Here is a 26,118-nt window from a genome sequence, read left to right on the forward strand (position 1 = left end):
TATAAAAAGTGGGTATAAAAAAAACTGAGCTAAAAAAGGTGTTTGGTAAATACTTAAAACAGCTTATTTTTACAGTTTTGGGTGAAAATAAGCTGAAAACGTGAAACAGCAAAAATGAGCTTATTCTCACAACATAGCAGAATCAGTTTTTTTTTTAAAGCACAACAATACCAAACCAGCCCTAAGTGGGGCTCCATATATGTTAGGGTAGGCCAGTGATCTAACGTTAGAAACGCGTTGTACACTTGTAATGGCCACTTTGGAAAGTCAGTATCTCAGTTTTCTAGGAGCATCCCAATGGAGATTTTATCCTCCTTGAGACTATCATATTTGTAGCTCTAATAAAAAATTTCATCCCCAATGAGTCTGAAAATGAAGCTATATTCATCACATAGGCTAGCAACTTCAATCCTTAAGTCGCAAAAAATTAGGTTACATTTAGCCCCAAAAAGTAGGGCACTCACACCAAATTGAGGGCCCAATCTTGGGTTTTCTTTTATTTTTTAGTTCATAAATGGATGAGCCCTATTTTTAAGTGAACATTAACGAAAAGCTTCTGGTACTGTTCACTTTAACGAAAAACCACATTTTTACACTAAAAAGTCAATCTTGGTACTATTTACTTTACCCTTTATTTTGTCTTTAATTATCATTAAAACTCAAAGTTTTCAAATCATTTTCATTAGTTTTCCTTATTTTTAATTCTCAAACATGATTTTAAGGGTTTATTTTTCAACCGTTTAATATTTTAAGGGTTTATTTTCAACCGTTTGTTTGATTAAGAAAACATATACAAACAACGATTATTTTCTGTGTGATTGACTAGAAAAAAAATGTAGTGCTTTGTCTTTAATTTTCTAAATTGAACAATTCATTAAAAAGCGATGAAATTTAACATTGGTAGTTTACAGACCTAAACCAAAAATATAAACAAATGACATAACTAAATTGTGATAAGATAATCCAATCCAAAGATTGTTATCAAATGAAAATCTTGTTTGATTTCGGAGAATGTGTCAATCAGAGAAATAAACCAATGGATGAGATTGAAATAAGATAATCAAATCCAATGGTTGTTGTGAAATGAAATTTTATCTTGTTTGATTTCATATAAACAAACCAATGGATGAGATTGAGATAAGAGAGCCTACAACAATGTATAAGTGATGAAATCTAATTCTGTTAGAATTTAAATTTTTTTTAGGTTAAAAAGTTCATAAATTTAAATTTAACATAACACGTCCAAAAATCAAGTTAAGAAAAGTTAAGACAAAAATAAATTTACCGTGTAATCAAACTACCACATAAATAAAATATATAGCCTCATATAGAGCCCGAAAGATATATAGCCCCTTATTGGGAGAGATTCTTTTTTAGAGCCCCAAAGATTTCTCGGAACTTTAAATTGGCCTATATCCACCACTTTTCTAGCCTCATATAGAGCCCTTCATTGGGGATGCTCTAATAGAGGTATTTGTCAGTTTGCCTCCGAAGTTGTATTGAACTGCCAATTTTTTCTAAACTTTAGTTCTAGTAGATTATCCCTGAACATTTATAATTAGTCAATTTCTCCCATAAAATTTAACTTTAGCCGATTACCCCTAAAATTTAGTAAAATGCCAACTTCCCCCTAGCGTTAGATTCTAAAATTTTCATCTACCCAATTTTTCATTCATTCTACCCACATATAAGTGTTGTCCACATGATCAAAATGGGGTAGAAAATTGGATGAAATTTTTTAAAAGTCTAGCGTCAGGGGAGAAATTGACTATTTATAAAAGTTCAGGGATAATTGGCTAAAATTTAAGTTCAATGGAGAAATTTGCTAATTATAAAAGTTCAGGAGAATAATTGGCTAAAATTAAAATTCATGGGGGAAATTGAAAGCTCTATACAAGTTTGAAGGCACATCAACAAATTTGTCCTTTTAATTTTACAATTTTTAATCTCTTAGGATGCCCGTATATATTCTCTTGCTACCATTTAACCACATAGAAAGTTTTTTTTTTTAAATACGTCGTTTACTTTATAAGCACATAGCAAGCAATGATAGGCCGAGTAACGCCACTTGTTGTAAGAGAGAACCCCTCCAATCTAGAAGTGAGATGCTCTCATCTTAGCCTAAAATAAAAATTTTGCAATTTAATTTACAGTCACAGCTAAAACAAGAGTGGAAAAATTATAATCAACCTTAAATTTAAGAGAAATTTATCAAAATGATAAAAAAATTAAATATAAATAGTTGAAAACCCGAATATTCATAACATATCTATTAAATTTCAACGGCACATCAATCTCATTCTAAAAAACTGGTATTAAAAAATAATCATTTTGATCAATTTCTCTAAACATAAACACGTATCATCTATTCATTGAAAAATGTATACACTAATTTTTCTGGTGTCGGAGTCTAATCTACTGATTCCTGCGTGGATGCACCTTCCCGATCTCCCACACTCGACGCACCATCAAACTTTGCTTTTTTCTTCTTCTTTTTGTATTCTTCCATAGTCGAACACTTGTTTGTATTTTTGTGCATTTTTTATTTTCTTTGATGACCCAAAACCATTGTTTACAGATTCTCATATGTTGCAATCTTGCATGTTTGTGGTTCTGACTTATATAATTGATAGAGATACTTGCACTTGAATTATAAAATACTGAATGTTATTTATTATTAAAATATATGAATGCATACAGTAATCGGAAACAATCATTACTTCAAATCAGTGACAAATTTGAAATTTTAATCTCGGGGTTATAGTGCAAAAGAAAATAGCTAGCACGCGTAGTACGTAAATGTTTTTTAGTTTTTTTTTTGGTTGGCCATTTCCTTTACCAAGTTATATTGCTCGCATGCTAACATATATCAACATTTGACGAGTGCTATTAGGTGATTCTGGTGACTTTTGTCAAGAATCCCTACTGAATAATTGTCGATAGTTCTTCCATTCATTTCATTAAATACCTGATGAGAACAAAAGAGTCTCGTACCAGACACTCGAAATGTCACTAGAGAGAACCTTACCAATTGTTTTTCTGACCTCTGGAGGGTCCCTGTGGACCCGTCCTTACTTCAAACCAATATTAGTAAGGATAATACTTGCATTCTCTTATATGGGAATATACATATTTCACCCTTTATGAATAACATATGTTCATCATTTAAACTTTATAATCGGAACAATCTAATTTTTTAATCCCCTTTGAAGATCATACGCATAAAAAATGATTCAAATTGAAGATCGTTTATGCGTCGAAATGTATGCAAGTATTAACCTATTGATAAAATGAGGAGTAAAACACATTCTTCCTAGTGGAAATTCACAAAATAATATACAGTATTGGTACCAAATTAATAAAATCATCTAAATCATTCCAAATGATATTATGTTTCTTTTAAAGCCGCTGGGTTAGCTCGGTGGTGTGGGTAGTGGATGGGGATGGGGATGGCTACCACTGAAAATTTGGCATGTGTGACACAAATGGCCTTCTCACACAAAATGAGTAAACTGTGGAATAGTCGATGTTTGGTGTGGACAACATGTCAATATCACTCTTTGTTCCGTTCGGAATGGGAGTGTTTATTTTAAGCGGGAAATGATAAACTCGTATTTTAATCTCTTGTACAATTATGTTGTTTTTCTTGTTTAATTTATTTAATCTGATGACTAAAAATAAAGATGATATATGAAAAACTAAAACAAATGTGGGAAATTAACCTCCCTCAAACAAAACCATCACCGCCACAAAATGATGAGCATTTTTCTTAAAACGGATTTCCCCTCCACATGGTCACCTAACATCCTAGTCTATTAACATGTCATGTAAGAGGATAATTACCTATAACATTGTATGATCACAACAACTATGTGAGACTTCGATTGTGTTAAGCGGCATATCTTGGAGTATCACTGAAGATTGTTTTCTTTCCTTAATTATAGGAATAGATTATTCCCTGTAATTCATGTAAAGTTGACTTCCTAGAATAGCCTCTTGTATATTGTATAAATCTTGTACTCTTTGTAAAGAAGTAATTAATGAAATCAGATTACCTTCAATACTTCTCTTACACGGCCTAAACCCTAGCAGGTCACAACCCTAGCAGTAGCAGGTCCATATTTTAACAGATTGTGTGGCCAATGTGTCAATATCCCAATCTTTGTTCCGGTGCGAATGGGTTTTACCATTTTTTTGGTGCGTGGGAACATCCATCTGTGATAGTGAGATATGGATTAACAGCTAAACAAAATACATTGTAGATGATATTTATTCAAACAAAACAATTATTGCACCGATATGTTTGGAGGATAATGAATGGTTGATTACCAATTGGAATCGTGTCAAAATTCAAACCCCTCGAGTCAAAACATATGTATACGTTGTATATTGTATAAATCTTGTACTCTTTGTAAAGAAGTAATTAATGAAATCAGATTACCTTCAATACTTCTCTTACACGGCCTAAACCTTAGCATGTCACAACCCTAGCAGTAGCAGGTCCATATTTTAACATGGTATCAGAGCACCGTTTTTGGTGACTCTGAATACCCCCCCCAACGCATTTCGCACCACAACAAAACAGTATCATCATGAGTGAATCAGGAGCCAGCACAAAATCATCAGAGATGGCTGCTGACCTCTCGAACCCGTTCTTATTACACCCCTCTGATCAACCTGGGAACATCTTGGTCTCCAAAACCCTTCAAGGAGACAACTACAGCACATGGAGCCGTGCTATGCGCATCAGTCTAAGTGCTAAGAACAAGCTAGGCTTGGTTGATGGAACCATTGACCCCCATGCTAAAACAGATAAACAATTTGCATTGTGGCAACGATGCAATGACATGGTCCTTGCATGGATCCTGAATTTTGTGCATGAGGACATCGCAAGCAGCGTCTCCTACTACACATCAGCAGCAGATGTGTGGGCCGACTTGCGTGATCGCTTCTCCCAAGGGAACAATTCACGTGTTTATCAAATTAAGAGAGAAATTGTTGAGCACAGTTAGGAGCAACAATCGATCTCAGTCTACTATACGAAACTGAAGGCATTGTGGGATGAACTGATGTCGTATCATGAGCCCCCGAAATGCACTTGTGGGGGTTTGAAGAAGATTAATGAATGTGATGAAAAGGAAAGAGTGATGCAGTTCCTTATGGGGTTAAATGAATCCTATGCCGCAGTACGTGGGCAGATCTTGTTGATGCAGCCACTCCCAGACACTCGGAAAGCATATTCTCTTGTTTTGCAACAAGAGAAGCAAGTGGAGGTATCTCTCACTCGTGATAACAACAATTTGCATGCTATGAATGTGACAAGCAACAGGGAACCTGTTGCACAGCGAGGTAATTCTTCTCTTAAATGCTCATATTGTGATAAAAAATATCATACCGTAGATCGATGCTTCTACCTCTACGGCTTTCCACCGGGGCATAAATACCATGGCAAAAAGGTGCCCCCTCCTAACAAGAAGAAACATGTGGCCAACCAAGTAAAGACTGGCGATGAAGTTGCCAAGTTCACTGATTAGCATCACCATGGAACCACCAATGACGGGCCCAAGTTCACTACTGAAGAATACAATCAAATCATGGCCATGCTCAAGAAAACCAACCTTGATGGTAATCCACAACATTTTGCAAACGCCACAGGTACACTTACACCCTCGTCTAATACATCAGGAGCCTTATCACAGAAAACCCTATATTGGATCATTGATAGTGGGGCAACGGATCATATATCTCCTTCACCTCACTTGCTTGACAAGAAATTCATGTCTGATTCTGTACAATTGCCTAATGGGGGAAAAGCCAGTATAGAGTCTGTTGGTTCTGTCCAAGCCACTTCTCTTATTAAACTTGATGATGTGTTACATGTTCCCAACTTTCGAGTCTATTTATTATCCGTTAGCAAACTCACCGAGTCTTTACAATGCATAATGATTTTCTTTCCCACCTTTTGGGTGATACAGGACATGGATACGAGGAGGACGATTGGCCTGAGCAAGCGATATAATGGGCTCTATTACTTGTCGCCGGAACAAAATCCTCACATTGCTCACAATGTCAACTGCCATTCAAACCTTTGGCACCGACGCTTAGGACATCCCTCCACCGGTCCCCTACAACTTTTGGCCAAGCAAGTTCCAACTATCATATTTGATTCTAGTCATTCGTGTGATATTTGCCCTCTTGCTAAACAAACTCGTGTATCTTTTCCATCAAGTTTCATCTCCTCTCAAGCACCTTTTGATTTAATACATTGTGACATTTGGGGACCCCATCGAGTCAATTCCCATTCGGGGCTCGATATTTTTTTACCATTGTTGATGATTATTCACGTTTTACTTGGATTCATCTTATGCGTTTAAAGTCTGAAACACAAAGCTTGTGAAGGGAATTCTATGAGATTTCATGTGGGATTTCTAGTGACTAGCATGCATATACAATTCAAAATTTATATACGAAAGCAACGGAAGCAAGTTATCAAATAATATCAAAGCAATAGTCATGTAAATCCCCTTCAAGATGCATAGGTTTATGTAAGATGCATCAAAACAAATTTATATGAGAACAAAGTTTAGGAGTAGTTTTATACCTCTTGATCTAGATTTTAGACCAAGGATGGACCACCTCCAAGACCTTTGCTCCTTGAACTCCTTGAGCCTAGCCTCCTTCCTTGCCTCCTCCACTTTGTTTAGAATGAGTGCTCCTAGGTTCTCTTCAAGTTTCCAAAATTGAAAACCTCTAAAGATCCTCACCCACTAGTGTAGTGAGAAGGATGAAGGAATAACCAAATGGGTGAAAAGATGATTGGCTAAAATCCCCCTTATGGTGGTCGGCCCTTTGAGTGTTAGAGAGATATTTTTCTTTTTCTCTTTTGTTCTTTTAACACTTCAAAAACTCTAATGAAACATTTGCTATAAAGTTCCTTTTATAGCCAATAAGAAACAAGTCAACATTTGACCTTTCTCTCCCTCCTTTGGCCGGCCCCTTTGTGTTGTTTGGGCTTTGGTCTTTTATTTATTTCAAGTCATCCAATGCTTGAATAAAAGCCCAATGGGTTTAGGCCCAATGGGCCCAATTAAACCTGAACGTTTCTTTAAGCCCAAAACGATCTTATATCGCTTTTATGATTTCTTTAGACTTTCTAATTAATCACAACACTTAATTAATCCAATTAATTATTTCCATCATCCATTAATTACTCACTACAAGAGTGTATTGGTGAACAATCGTTTTAGGTTCTAATTAGCAAGGCAGTGAGGTGATTGGCACCAATCCAATTGATTATATTTAATCCAATCACTTAGTGAATTAAAACTTACTTTTAATTCACCTTCTTCTTTGACGACTACATTTAATCATCTAGAAGAACTCACAAGCCATGAGTGACATCTAACCATATATCATGGCTACCCAAGCTAATGTAGAAGTAGTTCGGAGAACCTATTCAGTTGGAATTACAATGTAATTCGATCTTTCTCTAAAACAATACTCTCAATCACACCACTAGGGTATGGATATATTATGTCAAACCCCTAATGTGATTACTCCTTCTTATATGATTCAATTGAGTCGTATAGGAACGCTTTCCTTTATTACGCTGGATACTTCGGCCGAAGATTCCAGAATCATATCTTAGAGTATTCATCATCTCTTAACGAGGATTAGAGATTCCTTGTTGCGCATTCACTTGCCTTCATGACTAAGTGGCTTAACCCCGACTATGCCGTGGACACCCGCGGATGGAGTGACTTTGACATAATCAAAGATCAAGTACTTAACCACAAGACAACGATGATGCCTCAGGTCAAAGGACTACTTACATTATTTCAACCATTAGAGTTACTTGATTGACATGTGAGTAGACCTCCATGCAAGTACTCTCGTTTGATTGTGTTCTGTAAACTCATTCCCTTAATGAGCACCTACATACTTATCTTAGTGTCACTACACGAATGGGATGAGACTTTCCATCCTTCTAATTGAAGCGGACATAGTATGTACCGGTCTATGCATTGTCAGTATTCCTCCGACAATATTATGACCAGGAACCTTTTGGACATGATGGTTATGTGAAGAAGGTCTCTGTAGTCTAACTTCATTAGATTACTTTTTCAATCGATCCATTGTCCATGGATTCACTATTTAGGACATATATCATTTATAGAGATAGTCCTAATTAGTATCTTTGCCATTTGATGTATAAGAGTCATCTATACATTCATTCATTGTCCTGAAAGGTTTCTTCCAAAGATCGACTTTCAGGGCATATTTCCAACAGCTTGTTATGTTCCTTTATTGCTTGGGTTCAAACACAATTTAACTGTATGATCAAGACGATTAGGGCAGATAATGGAGCTGAATTCCTTTCTTTACAATCTTTTTTTACTAGCAAGGGCATTGTCTTTCACATTTCTTGTCCTTTTACTCCCCAACAAAATGGGGTAGTTGAACGAAAACACCGCCATCTTTTAAATGTTGGAAGAGCACTACAATTTCAAGCCAACTTACCTTTAACATTTTGAGGGGAAAGTGTTCAAATAGCATGTTATTTAATCAATCGCTTGCCCACACCACTCATTCACCACAAAACTCCTTTCAAGCTTTTACATCGTACTCTTCCTGATTTCACCCACTTGCGTGTGTTTGGTTGCTTATGCTATGCCACGAATCTCACTCCCACACACAAATTTGATCAACGTGCTCGAAAATGTATTTTTGTTGGATATCCTCTTGGTCAAAAAGGGTACCGTGTGTATGACCTAACTACCTACAAATTTTCTATTTCCTGTGATGTGGTTTTTCACGAGGACACCTTCCCTTTTATTTCCCAGCCACCAGATCATCAACCTGATAGTGTTGTTCTACCTTTACCCCTTGATCCTACCATTACACCATCCTTATCACCTCATTCCCCAGACATTCAACCTGCCACAAACCCCACAAACCCCAACCCTCAACCACCCCTCGACCCCATGCCTTCCCCAGACACCCTCGACACCGTCACCTCCCACGACACACTTCCCACCATGACTCCTCCTTCGCCCCTTCCTCTTGCCACTCGCCACTACACCCGTTCCCATAAACCCTCCGTGCGACTTTAGGGCTACCATTTATATCATGTACACTCTCTTGCTCCCGGTGCCACCTCTTCTTCCATGTCAGGTACACGTTACCCTTTATCACACTATGTTTCCTATGCTTATCTTTCTTCTTCCCATCGCTCTTTTGCCTGTGCCATTTCTACCATTGTCGAACCTACTACTTTTGAGCAGGCTAACAGTGATCCTCAATGGCAAGATGCCATGTAATCCGAACTCCTGGCTTTGGAACGAAATCATACTTGGACTCTCACTCGACTTCCTCCTGGTCATCGGGCTATTGGTTGCAAATGGGTCTATAAGATCAAGTACCATTCTGATGGGTCTGTTGAGTGTTATAAAGTTCGCCTTGTTGCCAAGGGCTTTACACAACGTGGAGGTATCGATTACAAAGAGACTTTCGCCCCTGTCGCCAAACTCATCACGGTCCGTTGTCTTTTAGCCATGGCTTTTGTTCGTCATTGGTCTCTCCACCAATTGGATGTTCAAAATGCCTCACTCTATGGGGACCTTGGGGAAGAAGTCTATATGCAGCTGCCTCCTGGTCTTCGTCGGTAGGGGGAGCATAATGTGTGCTGACTTAACAAGTCGCTATACGGGCTCAAACAAGCCTCTCGTAGCTGGTTTCACAAGTTTTCCATAGCTATACACCAAGCCGGATATCAACAATCCAAGGCTGATTATACCTTATTTACCAAGGTACGTGATCACTCATTCACAGCCATACTAATCTACGTTGATGACATAATTATCATAGGCAACGATGAAGAGGCCATTCGTGATCTTAAATAGTTTCTTCACACTCATTTTCGCATCAAGGACCTTGGACCATTAAAGTATTTTCTCGGTGTAGAAGTGGCTCGGTCTTCTCAAGGTATTTCTATCTCTCAACGGAAATACACACTTGATATCCTTGATGAAGCAGGCTTACTTGGTGCTAAACCTGCAAACTTTCCCATGGAAGAAAACTTGAAGTTATCTCCAACGGAGGGGCAAATTCTTCACGATGCCTCGAAGTATAGGAGACTTGTTGGTAAACTCATTTACCTCACGATAACCAGGCAAAAAATTTCATATGCAATTCATGTACTCAGCCAATACATGCGACAACCAAGAAAACCACATTTAGATGCAGTTCATTGTCTCTTACGATACTTGAAAGGGGCACTTGGACAATGACTTCTATTTCCTTCAAAGGGGGACTTAAACTTGGCTGGTTATTGTGATGCCGATTGGGCTCGATGTTCAATTACAAGAAGATCCGTTACGGGTTGTCGCATATTCCTTGGAGGTGCATTAGTGTCTTGGAAGACTAAGAAACAAACAACCATTTCTAGGTCTTCAGCAGAAGCAGAATATCGTGCCATGGCTTCTGCAACATGTGAGCTTACATGGATGAAATATTTGTTGGCTGACTTGTAAGTTGATCATCGCATGCCAACAAAACTAGATTGTGACAATCAAACTGCTCTACATATAGCAGCCAATCCTGTGTTCCACGAGCGTACCAAACATATGGAGATTGATTGCCATGTTGTCCGTGAGCGTATTCAATCAAGAGTTATCACGATAGCTTATGTCCGAACTGGAGCACAATTAGTGGATATATTCACCAAGCCGCTTGGACAAGGGGTGTTTCGATCATTACTTGGCAAGATGTGTGTGATTGACATTCACACTCCACCTTGAGGGGGAGTATTAAGCGGCATATCTTGGAGTATCACTGAAGATTGCTTTCTTTCCTTAATTATAGGAATAGATTATTCCGTGTAATTCATGTAAAGTTGACTTCCTAGAATATCCTCTTGTATATTGTATAAATCTTGTACTCTTTGTAAAGAAGTAATTAATGAAATCAGATTACCTTCGATACTTCTCTTACACGGCCTAAACCCTAGCAGGTCACAACCCTAGCAGTAGCAGGTCCATATTTTAACAGATTGTGCGGCCAATGTGTCAATATCACAATCTTTGTTCCGGTGCGAATGGGTTTTACCATTTTTTTTGGTGCGTGGGAACATCCATCTGTGATAGTGAGATATGGATTAACAGCTAAACAAAATACATTGCAGATGATATTTATTCAAACAAAACAATTATTGCACCGATATGTTTGGAGGATAATGAATGGTTGATTACCAATTGGAATCGTGTCAAAATTCAAACCCCTCGAGTCAAAACATATGTATACGTTGGGCTATAGTCCTGTCGACACGTCGGTCCAACAAATTGGACTCCAAAAGAAGATGAGGCCACTAACTCATTTTTGGGAGGGAAGCATCTAGGTCTAGGGAGGCCACGGATGCCCTTGTGTGTTCCATTTTGTTGATTTTTTGGATGTTGATTTTCATTGCCATGCTGTTTCTTAACCGACATTATTTAGTAAAAGCTTATTACAATATTGAGAGAGAGCAAGGGGTTGAACGACACAGTGGGTTGGAAAAGACCCTAACCATTATGGACATTCACCACTTTGCTTTGTCAATCGACATTTTGTTTATTTTAAAAATGTCAAAATAGAGCAAGCTGATACGATAAGTTGCACATGTATTTGTGGTACATAAACACAAGCCAACCATTATGTACGGTTAATATTTTTATATTTAGCAAATAGACCTTGTCACAATAAATTATCAGGGGCACAAATGAAAACAAATTATTTACAACGTTACCTATGGCAAAGTTCACAATTTACACAATTAACAGATTGAATATGTGTGTATATATATGGGAGGGAGCCGAGTTACGCAAAAGCACCACAATTTTTCATTACTAAATTTCAAGCCTGCAACCAGAAAATAAAGTGAAAAGAAGAAAAAACTGGCAATAATGGTGCTCATCATGAAGTTTATTTTTAAATTGAAAATCATTGCTTGTCGTTCGTTAATGTCATTGACGACTGCAAGCAAAATGAAGTTCAGTCATTATATGTTAAAAATAAATTCCATGATGAGCAGAGCATTTTTATTGGCCAATTCAACCTCCACAACTTCCAAACCTCACTCACAACTATTTACAACTGAAGGCATACCATTGTCTGATCCTACCCACTATAGAAGCTTGGTTGGGGCTTTGCAGTACCTGACTTTTACCATGTCAGATATTGCACACTCAATGATTGTATTGTGTCAGTATATGACCAATCCTTCTGAGTCTCATATGTATCTAGTGAAAAGAATTATGAGGTATCTTAAGGGTACATACAACTGTGGGTTGACGTACACTCAGTCTTCTGATTTTCAAATCAGTGCTTATTCTAATTCGTATTGGGCAACATATATCAACATAAGGAGGTCCATTACTGGTTATGTTGTTATTTGGGATCCAATCCGATATCGTGGCAGTCAAAGAAACAGGCTACTGTATCTCGAAGTTCTACAGAAGCCGAGTACAAAGCCTTGGCACATTGTGTTGCAGATGCCTTTTGGATTAGATCTCTGCTTAAGGATGTTCATCAAGTTCTTACACAACCTCCTACCTTGCATTGTGATAACCTTTCAACTCTGGCTTTGTGTTCCAATCTAGTGTTCCACTCGAAGATTAAACATTTGGACACAGATTATCATTTTGTAAGGGAAAAAGTTCAAAAAGGGGATCTTCGTGTTCAATACATATGAACACATGAACAGGTAGCAGATGTATTCACAAAAGGTTTACATAGTCCAGTGTTCATTCAACATTATCATAGTTTACATATTGGAGTCTCTGATGTTGGTCAACAATCTTTATAAGCTCGAGAAGCATCAAGTGCAGCAGATACAAAACATGACAATCCCACCAGTTCTTCATTGCAGATGCAAACAAAACTTGGGAGTTCCCAGTTTTGTTTGAGGGGGGAGTATTAACCAAATAAACTGAATTAGTTGGAATCAAGTGCGACTTATCTTCAAAACAATTAGAGTTAGTTGGAGTTAGGTGTAAAGGGTAAAAGTGTAAAACTGTGCAACATAGTCTCTATATAAGCATTGTCTTAGAAACTTAGAGGTTCATGATGTAATATTTCCTTTTTACTTATAATATATCACTGAAAGGTTCCTCTCTTATTTTCTTCTTCTTTGATTCCTTTAGTTTCTTCTTCCTTACAATTTCTGTAATTCAATAGCGTTAATAAGGAGAGCTACGAGAAGAGGGACCGAGAGAGAGAGTCTAGTCATAAAATATTAAAATAATAAAATACCCAAAATTCAAATTTCATAAAACACCCTCAAGTTTCGTAGTTACGTAAAAATTTCATCGTAGCTCCAAATTTGATTTCGCTTGCACCTACGTGTTCGTATCGTCGAATACTTTGAGGGTACATAAATTAATAGCTCATATGCATCACGTAATGATGGTTAACGAAAGTCAATAATCTCGCCACTAAAGGCATTTTTGTCAATTCACTCTTTTAGAATTTATATATTTGTAAAATTTGGGACAGGTTGTCACATTACCTACAAAGCAAATTAAACATATTTGGTTAAGGACAAAGCTACTCACTCAGAGATGAGGATTTGACGAAGAACCTCTGATGCCTAAGTCTTTATCAAAAAAGAGAGATATTTAGGGTTGAGTTGTATAGAGTTAACTTCAACTTACTTGAAAAGTATGTAGAATGAGGTAGTTATACCGAGCTAGGGCCGATCACATGTGTCAGGATTCACATGCCATGTATCGGCGTCCAATTGATGAGAGTTTGTCATCCATTAGATGCAGTAGAAAAGTATCTTTAAGATGTTTGAATATTTTAAAGATGTTTGGGGGCGTTATTAAATAAATAACAATATCTAAGAATTATCTTTGGATGTGAAATAAAGGAATATGTCTTCAATTAGAAAAACTTAAAGGTAAGAATTACTTATTAATTTTATTTTTAATTTCTTTACCTTATTTCCTTGTCATGGGCATTAGAGCTTGGAGAAATTGTAGTCAGCATTTTAGATCTTCTTCGTGGTTTAACAATGTGTGGAACGGATGTGGGTTTCGCCAATTTAATGAGGGCATTTTCATTAATTGTGAATAAAAATTCATGTGTGAGCTTCAAAATTTTATAAATTATTTTTGGCTCCACATATATGAAAAGGGTATTATCTTCATAAGCACACTAGTTGTGTGATTCTTTTGTTTTCAAAAATTTGAAATTTTTGAAATCTCTATAAGCATTCTAATTTTGATCCAATCATTTTGAAAAGGGAAGTGGTTTTCACACCCCTTATACCCTCTTACACAGTTCTATTTAATCTTAATCGTAAATTCTGTTTGATTTATTCAATTTGATGACCATAAATAAAGAGAAGCATGTGAAATTCCAATCCAAATTGCATTCTAACCACATCCAAGTAGTGGATGCTTTCAATCGCGACTTCATTTGGAATACTCAATCTTGATCTGCCAATAGGCTTTCACATATTAAATAGTAATGTGCCGATTTGATACTTGAAATTTTATCCGACTGAAAATTAAATATGTTTACGATAATGAGTTTAAGGATTTATTTTCAAAAAAATTATAATTTAGGAACTTAATTTTGATGAGCAGAATATTGCATATTAAAATTTGACTTGTTTCACTAGGTTTATACTACAAGGCTTTTGATCACGTTCATTGACTGCAGCTACTGAATACGCAGAAGATGGAATCCAGTATTCAGCTCCAAAAGGATGGTTTTGCAAAAGATTAACACCCCACGTTTTATTCAACAAAACATGCGGCAGAGATCGACGAAACGATTGATCTTACCACCGTATTTACACTACATGCCTACTCTGCCTAAGATAAGTACCACCATAAACACTTCCATTGATATTCAGATAAGACTGCCTAACTTTGCCTAAGACTAACACGAACAATTTCTTGTGCCAGTGCTTTCCTGCAACAGTTATCAGAGGCGGAGCTACAGTGGGGTCAATGGGCTCGCACGACCTCTTGGAAGCCATGGAAATAACCTTAGAGGTCCCTTAGAGCTGCTGGTGCGACCTCTTGGAGTTGCACACCACGTAGTCGACGAAATGTTTGAAAGAAGAAGGCTTGCAGGTTGAAGAAGAATGAGGCGCGCGCGAGCCTTTTTTTTAAAACAACCTGGGCAAAACGACATCGTTTTGGCCCAGGGAATTTTTGTTTAAATGACCTGGCCAAAACGACGTTGTTTTGGGCCAGGTCTGAAGAAAAAAAAACCAGCCTCTCCTTCTTCACATTCACAGATCTGATTCCTCCATTCCAAAAACCCCAATTTTCTTTTGTTTTCTCCTCCTCCAACCCTAAGTTCCAAACTCAATCCCCCCCCCAAACCCTCAACTCCATCTCCTCCCATGCTGCCGCCATTGAGGTGCCTTTGTGCTGCCATCGTCGTCGCTGTGGTGGTGGTGCCGCCAGCTACTCTTTTTGTATTTGCTCATTTTTATTGTGAAATTTCACAATTCAAGTAAGTTTTAAACCCTATGTATGATATATTTAATTTAATTAAAACCTAATTCATAATTATTTTGATTATATTGGTGGTTTGATTATATTGTGAGTTTTTATTTTCATTATTTTGTATATGTAGAATATATGTAGAATATATTTAATTTAATTGAAATTCAATTCATATTTATTTTGATTATATTGATGGTTTGTTTATATTGTGAGTTTTTATTTTCATTATTTTGTATATGTAGAATATATTTAATTTAATTGAAATCCAATTCATATTTATTTTGATTATGTTGACGGTATGTTTATATTGTGAGTATTTATTTTGAATATTTTGTATATGTAGAATTATTATGGAACGGTTTTTTAAGAGAAAGTCATCATCGGGTTCGGGTAGTTTGAATAATGTTAATAGTTCAAATACTGTTGGTAGTTCAAGAACTCCAAGTTCAAGACAATGTTAATTAGACGGTGTTTTGGGTAATCTTCAAGCGGATCCTGGATTAAGAACTCAAATGATAGATTATGATGCTAATACGAGAGATGAGGTCCGAAGATCATATCTATAAAAAGGACCTTGTCAACCTAGAGGTCATAATTTCCCAATGGTTTGATGAGTTTGATTGGTTGGAGTATAGTATATCTAAAGATGCGGCATTTTGTCTCTATTGCTATCTCTTTAAAACCAATTTGAACAAGTGGGTAGTGAAGCTTTCACTAGAGATGGATTTAAGACTTGGAAGAAAGGGAGAGAAAGATTTAAGATGCATGTTGGACCGGTTAGGAGTGTTCATAATAAGGCTAGAGAAGCTGCTACAAATTTGATGAATCAAGCTACACATATTGAAACGGCAGTGAGCAAACACTCCGACCAAGCTCGTAAGGCTTATCGCACATGCTTGAATGCATCAATCAAGTGCACTAAGTTTTTATTACGACAAGGTCTTGCTTTTCGTGGCCATGATGAAGGTGCCACTTCAAGCAATAGGGGAAATTACTTGGAGCTATTGCAATTCCTTGCAGATAATGATGATAAAGTTAGAGAAGTTGTGATGGAAAATGCTCCGGGGAATCTCAAATTACTAGCTCCTTGCATTAAAAAAGAAATTGTGAATTCATGTGCTCTTGAAACACTTGATGCTATCATTGATGGTCTAAAAGATAGATTCTTTTCAATATTGGTGGATGAAGCACGCGATGTGTTAGTGAAAGAGCAAATGGCTATGGTGTTGCGTTATGTGGATGACAACGGGCATGTAATTGAAAGATTTGTCGGTATCTAACATGTTACCGACACTACTTCAAGTTCACTAAAGGATGTTATTGACACATTCTTTTCTTGCAACGGTTTGAGCATTTCCAAGCTACGAGAACAAGGTTATGATGGGCAATATGAGAGGTGAGTTGAATGGCCTTAAAACAAAGATATTGAGATAACAACCTTGTGCATATTATGTTTATTGCTTTGCTTATCAACTTCAACTAGCTCTTGTTGCTGTAGCAAAGAAGAATATAGACATTGCCTCTTTTTTTGCAACGACTAATAGTGTGGTTAATCATGTTGGAGCATCTTGTAAGCGGCGTGATTTACTTAGACAACAACTTCAAGAAGAGCTTGCGATAGCTTTTGAAAATGATTGTCTTATAACGGGGCGAGGCTTAAATCAAGAAACAAATCTCAAACGTGCCGGTGACACACGATGGAACTCACACTATGGTACCTTGATTAGCATCATTTCCATGTTTTCATCCGTGGTTCATGTGCTTCAAATGGTTATTGATGATAATCCCAATGAAAGTGTGGGTGAAGCAAATAAGTTAATGAGAGAAATACGTACTTTTGAGTTTGTGTTTCACGTTTTCTTGATGAAAGTCATATTGGGACTCATAAATGATTTGTCACAAGCATTGCAAAGGAAAGATCAAGAAATTGTGAATGCAATGGCTTTAGTGAAATCATGCAAGGAAAAGCTACATTGGATAAGGAATAATGGGTTTGATGCATTGGTTGATGAAGTATCTTCTTTTTGTGAAAAACATCATATTGATGTTCCTAACATGGAAGAGGCATTTATACTTCCAGGGAGGTCAAGGCGTAATGCTCCAATAAAGACAAATCGTCATCATTATCGTGTGAAGCTCTTTATTTATGTCATTGATGAGCAAATTACGGAGTTAGATGATCGCTTTAATGAGGTAAATACCAAGTTGCTTATTTGTTTGGCATGTTTGAGTCCGAAAGATTCATTTGTAGCTTTTGATAAACCAAAGTTACTTCGTCTTGCTCAATTTTATCCTCAAGACTTTTCGGATGAGGATTGTTTTGCACTTAAAGATCAACTTGAGATTTATATTCATTATGTGCATTCCAGTAGTGATTTCTCTCAATTGGAAGGGGTTGGTGATCTTGCAAAAAAAATGGTGGAGACAAGGATGCATCAAGTATTCAATTATGTATATTTGCTCATTACATTGTCTTTAGTTTTACCAGTTGCAATTGCTTCAGTGGAGATAGCATTTTCTGTCATAAATATTGTTAAGGGTCCACTTAGGAACAAAATGGGAGATCAGTGGTTGAGTGATAGCTTGCTTGTTTATATTGAGAGAGATATTTTTGCTTGTATTGAAAATGAAGCTATAATGCTTCGCTTTCAAAATATGAAACCTCATCGTGGACAATTATAGCTTGTAATGTTGTTTCCGTTATTAATTATGAATGAAAGTACTATGATTTCATTTTCAATATGTTTTTCCATCCTAAATTTTTATTTGGACTTTTACACTAAGACCCCTTGTGGTAAGATTCCTAGCTCCGATCAGGTGCATTGAGTTCTAACCGGAGGGCATTCCCAAAAGCCAACAACGATGCTACGTCCCTCTTCTCCGATGGATACTTGAAGGGCTTTGACGAGTGTTTGGGGAAGAAGAGTATTGTTGGGAAGCTCCCCAACTTCAGTTCTCTCTGTGCATATTCCTTGTGTTCCCCATCAGACCTGAACTTACCCACCTTTACCCATGTTCCTGCCAGATTCTCAGCTAATTCAACGTACGATCCTTCCATTGCCCGCGAAAAATCTGGAAAAGAATCAAGGTAGTGTCAGAGTAAGCCAATTTTCGGCTTTACAAGGTAACCATGGCAACAAAATAAGAATAGTATTCACCTGGCAGAAACGGCACCATGGTGCATAAAGAACAACAAGCCAAGGTTCACTTCGGTTTTCCAATCTAGCCAGGTTCTCTATCCCAGTCCTGCTCAAGGAAACCAAGTTCTTGCTGTTAAAGATGTCTGGGACATTGGCACTCCCATTTGTTGTCGACATCCCATTTCCATTGCCGTTGAGGTGCAGCGCCGCTTTTTGTTCGATATGTCCGTTATGGAGGCCACATTCCTTTGCCTTAGCATCCTCCCACCACCATCTTCCCTCCCTTTCATGCTGCCCTGGCAGCACCGGCCTTGTGCATGGCTCACACCCGATTGAAATGTAACCTTGTGAGTGCAAAGGATTGACAGGAACATCCATGACTTGGAGGAAGTTCCATATGTCATGGCCTTCCGCATTGGCAACAGGATTCCATTTTAACAAGCTTCCAATTCCACCATCAATTCCTTCAAGGGATGGATCCACCTGGACCAGGATTTCAGCTCTTGTGCCAGGAGACTGGTCTTTTCTCTTCCCAGTGATCCAGGCATGGAGACCTTTAAGGGCTCGCCTTAAAGGCCTAACCTTCCTTACCCTGCAGCACTCTTGATGGCCGTCTTCATAGAATGAGAACAGTCATTTGCCTCGCACTAGTGCTTGAACTTCAACGGCATTGGGGAACATGTATTCAATGTGAATGCCATAGTGCTTCTCAACAGTGTCGAAAAAATGGTATGCCTCTGGGTTAAGCCTCCCAGTATCCAGGCTGAATACCATGAAGGGCCGACCTGTTAGTTTGGCATACTCAACCAAGGCGACATCCTCAGCTCCACTGCACAAATGAACATTAACTAAATTTAAGTTTTCATTGTAAATGATTATAAACCCCGGTAAAAGTAAAACTGTCGAAATTGAAACATTTTACTTGAGGGAATAGGTTCGTTAAACACTATGTAGAAGAGACTGAATAGTATTACAAATAACAAGCCCGTCTAGCTCAGTTGGTGGGTTCGAGCCCCATGGTGGGCGCATTTCAGTTTTTAGTAATTTAATTTATTTACCAAATCAAGAAATTAGCACTAGAAAAGGTGAAATTACCTGAAAGCAATGGCAATGTCATTCCCAAATTTGTCAAGAGCCTTCTCCATGATTTGAAGTGGGGAAGCGGCTTCCAACTCTTTCGCCAGTTTTTTGTAATCCTTTCGTACTATGTTGCTGCCAACCTCTACAATAACCCCAACAATCAATTTACACAACAATTCCTTCACGTCGATGAGAAAACGAAAAGATTAATTTCAAGCTTCTCACAATGACATAACAGTTACCAGTTAGCACATTATACCTGGAGATATTTGTTCCTTTTCGATTCTGCGGAAAGGGGTGTTGCCAATGATGGTCTCCGGCAAGCGGCCCCAGCCTTCGATTGAAACGAGAATTGATCTGATGGATTCAAAGAAGATGTCCTTTGAGCTAATGTGTTTGAAATAACAAATAAAAAAATGCATTAAATCCCATTCAAATTCAATTAAACAAATTAAAGAACAAAGCAGAAAACTACACAAAACCCACAAATTATAAACTCAATTTCTAAGAATTCAATCCCAAAATAAAAAATTAAACAAATTAATCATTTGGGTAATCACATTTCACATTGCATGATCATGAGCACCAATTCAATTCAAATTTCATAACCAACAAGTGAAGTCGATGAGATCAGAGTCAGCTCAGACAGGCAAATGATAACGAACCACATACATTTCAACAACAATAATAAATAAATACAAAAAAATTGAAAAAATTAAAATTAAAAGAGGGAGAGAGGGTTACGAGATTACCTTTGGGCTTGTGGAAAGAGAGCGGAGCGCGAAGCAAAGATTGGAGGGAAGGAGGCGGAGCTAAGAAAGCCATGAGAGAAATCTGAATGCTTAGAGAGAGAGAGAGGGAGAGAGAGAGAGTCTGTGTACCGTGTTCGCGTGGAGAGCACAGGGAAAAGCGTTAAAATGCGGTAACGGAAACAGTTGACGAATGTCACGGTTCATTGAACCTGGATGCGATTTCGTTCATGAAGTCACTACTATTGTATTTTCCAAGGGACGCGATTTCGTGCATGAAGTCTCTACTATTTTATTTTGAGAAATTTGTAAAGTAATCATATTTTAAATCTCATATAGAATTATAGCCACTATTTTAATTTTATGATAATTCTAACCAAAATTTAATGTTAAAAGTACTAATATACCCTTAATGAAAATTTGGAAAAGTAACCATATTTTAGACCACATATAGAATTATAGCCATCATTTTAGTTTTATGATAATTCTAACCAAAACTTAATGTTGAGATCTTGAAACATAAAAGAGGTAGCCTCCTCAATACTACCTAATACCCCTATTCTGGAACCCTCCATTTCCTACACTCTTATATATATATATATATATATATATATATATATATATATGGATATTCAAATGTAATCAGAGAAAGTGAGATTTGAAGATAACCTAGTCAACATAAAAATTATTTAGGAATTGAATCTCCGAAGCAAAATTTGAATCTAAAAATAGAGGAGCAAAAAGCCTTTTAAGCTAAAATCTGTGTGAGGTTTTTCTGCCAAACTGGTGATTGAAAATATAAAAGCCAATAATGTGATAAATCCTGGTGATTGAAAATATAAAAGCCAATAATGTGATAAATCCCGAATAATATAAAGCCCAATAATGTAATAAATCGCAAAGAAAAACATTCACATCATGTGTTGGAATGGAGTCTAATTGGATTCTTGCAAGTTTGGCGATTGTGGCATGTCCCACCACAGCGACTGCACTTCTTCACTATCTTTTCCTCTCCCTGAGATGGGATTCTGTTTGTCTTGCGTCTTCCAGATACAACTTGTCTGATTGGAGGTAACACAACTCTATTATGCACCTCTTCTGGCACACTCCATTCACTCTTGTTTCTAACCGGCCAAATGGGCTCTGCATACGCTAGCATAATTGCATTGGCTGTGTAGAATTTGGAGCACATAATGTACACTGATGTGTTGCGAATTCGACATGCAGCAGTTGCATGGACACATGGAAGCTGGTCGAGATCAAACCTTTTACACGTGCATGACTTGGTATTTAGATCAACTATATGATATAAGTCTGCCTCATGTACTTGCAATGCATAGTGATTAATGGAAGATACCTGCATAGTTGACAAGTAACAACCAACAACAAGAGACCAATTAATCATAATTATCATATTCTTTTATCAACCTGCTTATTTGTTTAAAACATTTTAACTATGTTTTTTGTTAACAAAATATGTGCACTAACGACATAGATTTGGCCGTCATCCAACTCACTTAACCATGAAATATTACATGCTTCATGGCCACAACTGATTAAATAAAAAGTTAAGAAGAGTGAAAATAGCTTTTTGTTGGTTCCTTTTTTTTTTTTCCTTCGTTTGTTCTTGGTATGGATTCTATGTGAATTTAGGTGTCCAATGTGCATTAGGAATGTGAGAGTGCATAAAAATGTAAACAAATCATAGATACTGACATACACAAGCCTCTATTTTGATTCTTGTGCACTTTTTCCTCTGCCCACTTTGTCAAGGTCGAATTCCATGAACTTGCTGTGTTCCGACGTTCGTTGAACCACTCTTGTAGTATACCTCTAAGGTGATCCGCTAGAGCAATGATAGGCAACTTTCGAGCATCCTTCAGTTTTGCATTCATGGATTCGGCAATGTTGGTTGTCATCATGTTGTATCGTTTTCCAATGAAATGTGCCCGAGCCCATCTATGATACCCAATTTCTTGAAGATATTTTCCTACTTTTCCATCTTTGATTGCCCAAATATCAGTCATTACACTATTAAACTCTGACACAAGGTATGTTTTTGCCGCAGTGTAATATAAGTTAAACATCGTTTCATCATCACCAAATTTATTCCTCATGTTGCCAGCTACATGATACATATAAGCTCCATGATATACCTCTGGAAACACAGTTTGTACAGCTTTACCAATACTTCCATGTCGATCAGATACAAACACCAAGTCTGTTACCTCTCCAATGACACTTCTCAATTTTGTAAGAGACCATGTCCATGAAGCGTCATTTTCTGAGTCACCCACACCAAATGCTAAAGGATATATTTGATTTTGTCCATCATGGCATACAGCAACAAATAAGGTGCCAAGATATTTACCCTTTAGAAAAGTCCCATCAACTGCTACCACAGGCCTCATAGAACCACGAAATCCCCTTATAGAGGCTCTCATTGCCATGAAAAAGTATAAAAAGTGATTATTGTCATCTGTTTCTATATGTGTTATTGTCCCAGGGTTTTTACTTTCTAACATGGCACAATAGGCAGGAAGTGAGGCAAAAGATTCCTCTGGCGACCCTCGGATCATGTCAAATGCGTGCTCTCTTGCTCTCCAAGCTTTCTCGTAGCTCATATTAACCCCAACTTGTACTCGCATATCCTCAATGATGTCTTTAGGTCTATATACACGTGATGCCCCCTCATACTTTGACTTTATAAATTGGCGAACAACAGAACTACTTGCTTGCCGATGATCACGCTGAACAACATCTAATGAACAAGAATGATTAGTTTCAAATTTTCTTACTTCAAAAAATTCTGACACTTGTAACTTGGTTGCATGAAGTCGCCACTTGCAATTATGATCCACACATCTAATTTCCAAACGATCCTTAGTTGATCTTTCCGCTTTAAATTCATAATTCTTCCTCATTGCAATCATAGCTAATTGTTTTTGCAACTCTTTCTTACTCGAGTACAATTGTCCGACCATAATATCTCCATCTATATTCAAATCTACAATATTATCATAGTCTTGTATGTTCTTACGCTTGTTACGACGAGACGACGATAGATTGAAATTGACATCATTCGACTGCACATTATCGAAATGGGTACTGTCATGATAGTCATCAGTAAACTCAAAACTCACATCTATTGAAGCCTCACTAATCTGGGCATTGTCTTGAAGAACTTGACTTGGTTGTTCATCACCCAAAATGTCATCATTCTCTTGAATTCCCATTGTTGGTGATGGGGAACTGCATGCAATTGGGTGTTCATCTTCAGGTTCATTTAGAGATATGTTGTAACATATAACGGAATCTTGTTCGGTTTTGCAGAAAGACTTTCACATACCCAACTAGTCACATCGTCGTTGTCTACAATCTCCATCATAGTTTGTATCCCTACATTGCTAATGCATTGATAATGTACTGAGATTCTAAATTCACTTGGACTAACATGAAGACGTTTATATATACCTTGTATAAGATCTGGATGAGTAACTTCAGTTGACACTACCATTGCTTTCGCTTAACCATTTGTGTATTGGCTATCAACCCTCCTCCATCCGTAATGGACCACGGTCACAAATTGAGTCATTTTCTGAAGGAAAAAAAAATTTAATTAGCGCATCTAACTAACCTGCAAATATATTAAAATTAGGAAAAAGTTATAGAAAAAATTAATTAGCACATATAACTAACCTGGGTTTTGGGTTTAGGGTTTCGGTGGTGAAAAATGGACACCTCCTTGCAGCAAACCCCAAAACCTTAAAATTCAACGCCAAGCAAAAGCTCCTGATTTTCCAATGCTTTACCAAAGCTTTACCGATGCTTCCATGGACACCTCTCTTCTCGTGATTTTCTTCCTGTTTTTCTCTCGCTGTTCTTTTTATTTTTTGTCAAAATTCAACACCAAGCAAACCCCAAATTGTTAATCTCTCGCTATTCTTTTTTTTTTTTTTGTCAAAATCTCTTCCTGTTTTTCATTCTTGGTTGACTGATGTTGATTAGGTTTTGTTTTTGTTGTGAGAAACCCTAATATTAAGGGTATATTAGTATTTTTACATCAAGTTTTGGTTAGAATTATCGTAAAATTAAAATGGTGGCTATAATTCTATATGAGGTCTAAAATATGGTTACTTTTCCAAATTTCCCTTTTATTTTCAAGGGACTAAATTTTAAATTAAATTTTGTAACTTAAACAGTATAGGTTTTTATGATTATTTCATTGTTGATTAACGTATTTATTTTTTATTGATGATATATCACTTAATTTACAAATTTAGTTTAAAAATTGTTTCCCCAGCATTACCCTATTTCAAAACAATAACCAAAAAGTCATATCCTACTAAGTGAGGTCAGCTGTATGAATCCTAGAACGTCACTGCGTCTGACTTTGTGCCACGTCTTCGTTAGACCCAAGTACTCCAAGTCTTTTCTTAGAGTCTCTTTCCACATCTTCCTCGATCTTTCTCTACCCCCTTGACCCTGAATTTCTATCTTATAATCGCATCTTTTAACTAGAGTGTAGAATGAAATTTTTAGAGTACCAACAACACTTCCCTAAAATTAAACTTATTATAATGACGGGCCAAGCCCAGACCAAACAAGGGCTATACTATGAAGTCCATGGGTCTACCATTAGCAAGGCCCAAAACACTAGAAGTCATTAGACCGATAAAGTATTCTTTTATATAAAAATTTAAACTACATATTAATAAAAGGGTTGTGATATCCACACATCCCAAATTACTTCTCACACACCCTTCTAATTTTCGGCCATCGGATCGGATGAATTGAAGAAGATCAACGGATAGAAATTAATAAGGGTGTGTGAGAAGTAATTTGGGATGTGTGGATAGCATACTCCTAATAAAATTTTAATTGTCACCAAAAAAACGAATAAAATTTAATTGTTAACCAAAAACAAATAAAATTACTATTATACATTATTATACATAACAAAAAAAATTACAAAAGTAAAAATGTGAGCATTAAAATAATTTTGCACAAACAAATTTTTACTTTTTTTTTTTTAAAAAATCTCACAGCTATCAATAACATAAACTCACTCTATCTCACATTTGCACCCTAGGTCTACTTTTCTCTTGCACTTTTTCAAACTTCTCCAATCCACTAATTTATTTGACATAATTTGACATTAATAAATTAAATTCCTTTTAAAATTTTAGATCACACACAGTGTGTGTACTGAATCTAGTATTCAATTATGATGATGAAGGCTAATGACTAGCCTACGCCTGACAATGGGGCGGGTCGGGAACAAATGAGGATCCTCTCCTGATCCTTCTTGTGAGGATCCCGGGGATCTTCTAATCACATTCGTTCATCGTATATCGTGCGGTTATAAATCATTGTAAATCTTTTATTTAAATTAAATATAAACAGTATCTAACGAAAATTAGTTGCACGATGTACGATAAACGGATGTGATTGGAGGATCTCCGGGATCCTCACAAAGAGAATCCTCATTCGTCAGGAACCATTAACCTTCATTGAAATGTTTTTTCTTGTTAGAATAATAAAAAAAATATTTTAATTACATGATATTGTATTTAAACAAAATGAAACACATCATATAATAATATAAGCAACATTAAATATTACAAAAATTACTCTTAAGTTTGA

General features: G+C 36.8%; 2 protein-coding genes, 1 long non-coding RNA gene and 1 pseudogene across 4 annotated transcripts; 2 read left to right on the forward strand and 2 right to left on the reverse strand.

Moving 5' to 3' along the window:
• The first annotated feature begins 4,431 nt into the window (after positions 1–4,431).
• On the forward strand, positions 4,432–6,281 carry LOC139189718 (uncharacterized). Of its 2 annotated transcripts, none has more exons than XR_011573584.1 (2): positions 4,432–5,824; positions 5,976–6,281. It is a non-coding gene; the product is annotated as an uncharacterized lncRNA (long non-coding RNA). The 2 variants fall into 2 exon arrangements; XR_011573585.1 differs by having other exon boundaries at positions 4,432–5,655.
• A 9,983-nt stretch (positions 6,282–16,264) lies between these two features.
• LOC139189518 (uncharacterized) lies at positions 16,265–18,185 on the forward strand. Its single transcript, XM_070808482.1, has 2 exons — positions 16,265–16,775; positions 16,987–18,185. The coding sequence occupies exons 1-2, from the start codon at positions 16,265–16,267 to the stop codon at positions 18,183–18,185; spliced, it is 1,710 nt and encodes a 569-aa protein (XP_070664583.1).
• LOC103413225 (5'-adenylylsulfate reductase 3, chloroplastic-like) lies at positions 18,180–20,675 on the reverse strand (annotated as a pseudogene).
• Positions 20,676–21,388: 713 nt separating this feature from the next.
• On the reverse strand, positions 21,389–23,708 carry LOC108170810 (uncharacterized). Its single transcript, XM_017326228.3, has 2 exons — positions 22,185–23,708; positions 21,389–21,829 (listed from the first exon to the last, which is right to left on the reverse strand). The coding sequence occupies exons 1-2, from the start codon at positions 23,706–23,708 to the stop codon at positions 21,389–21,391; spliced, it is 1,965 nt and encodes a 654-aa protein (XP_017181717.3).
• Positions 23,709–26,118: the final 2,410 nt, after the last annotated feature.

The sequence above is a fragment of the Malus domestica genome, chromosome 11 (genome assembly GCF_042453785.1).
Source record: "Malus domestica chromosome 11, GDT2T_hap1".
In the NCBI taxonomy this organism is placed as follows: domain Eukaryota; kingdom Viridiplantae; phylum Streptophyta; class Magnoliopsida; order Rosales; family Rosaceae; genus Malus; species Malus domestica.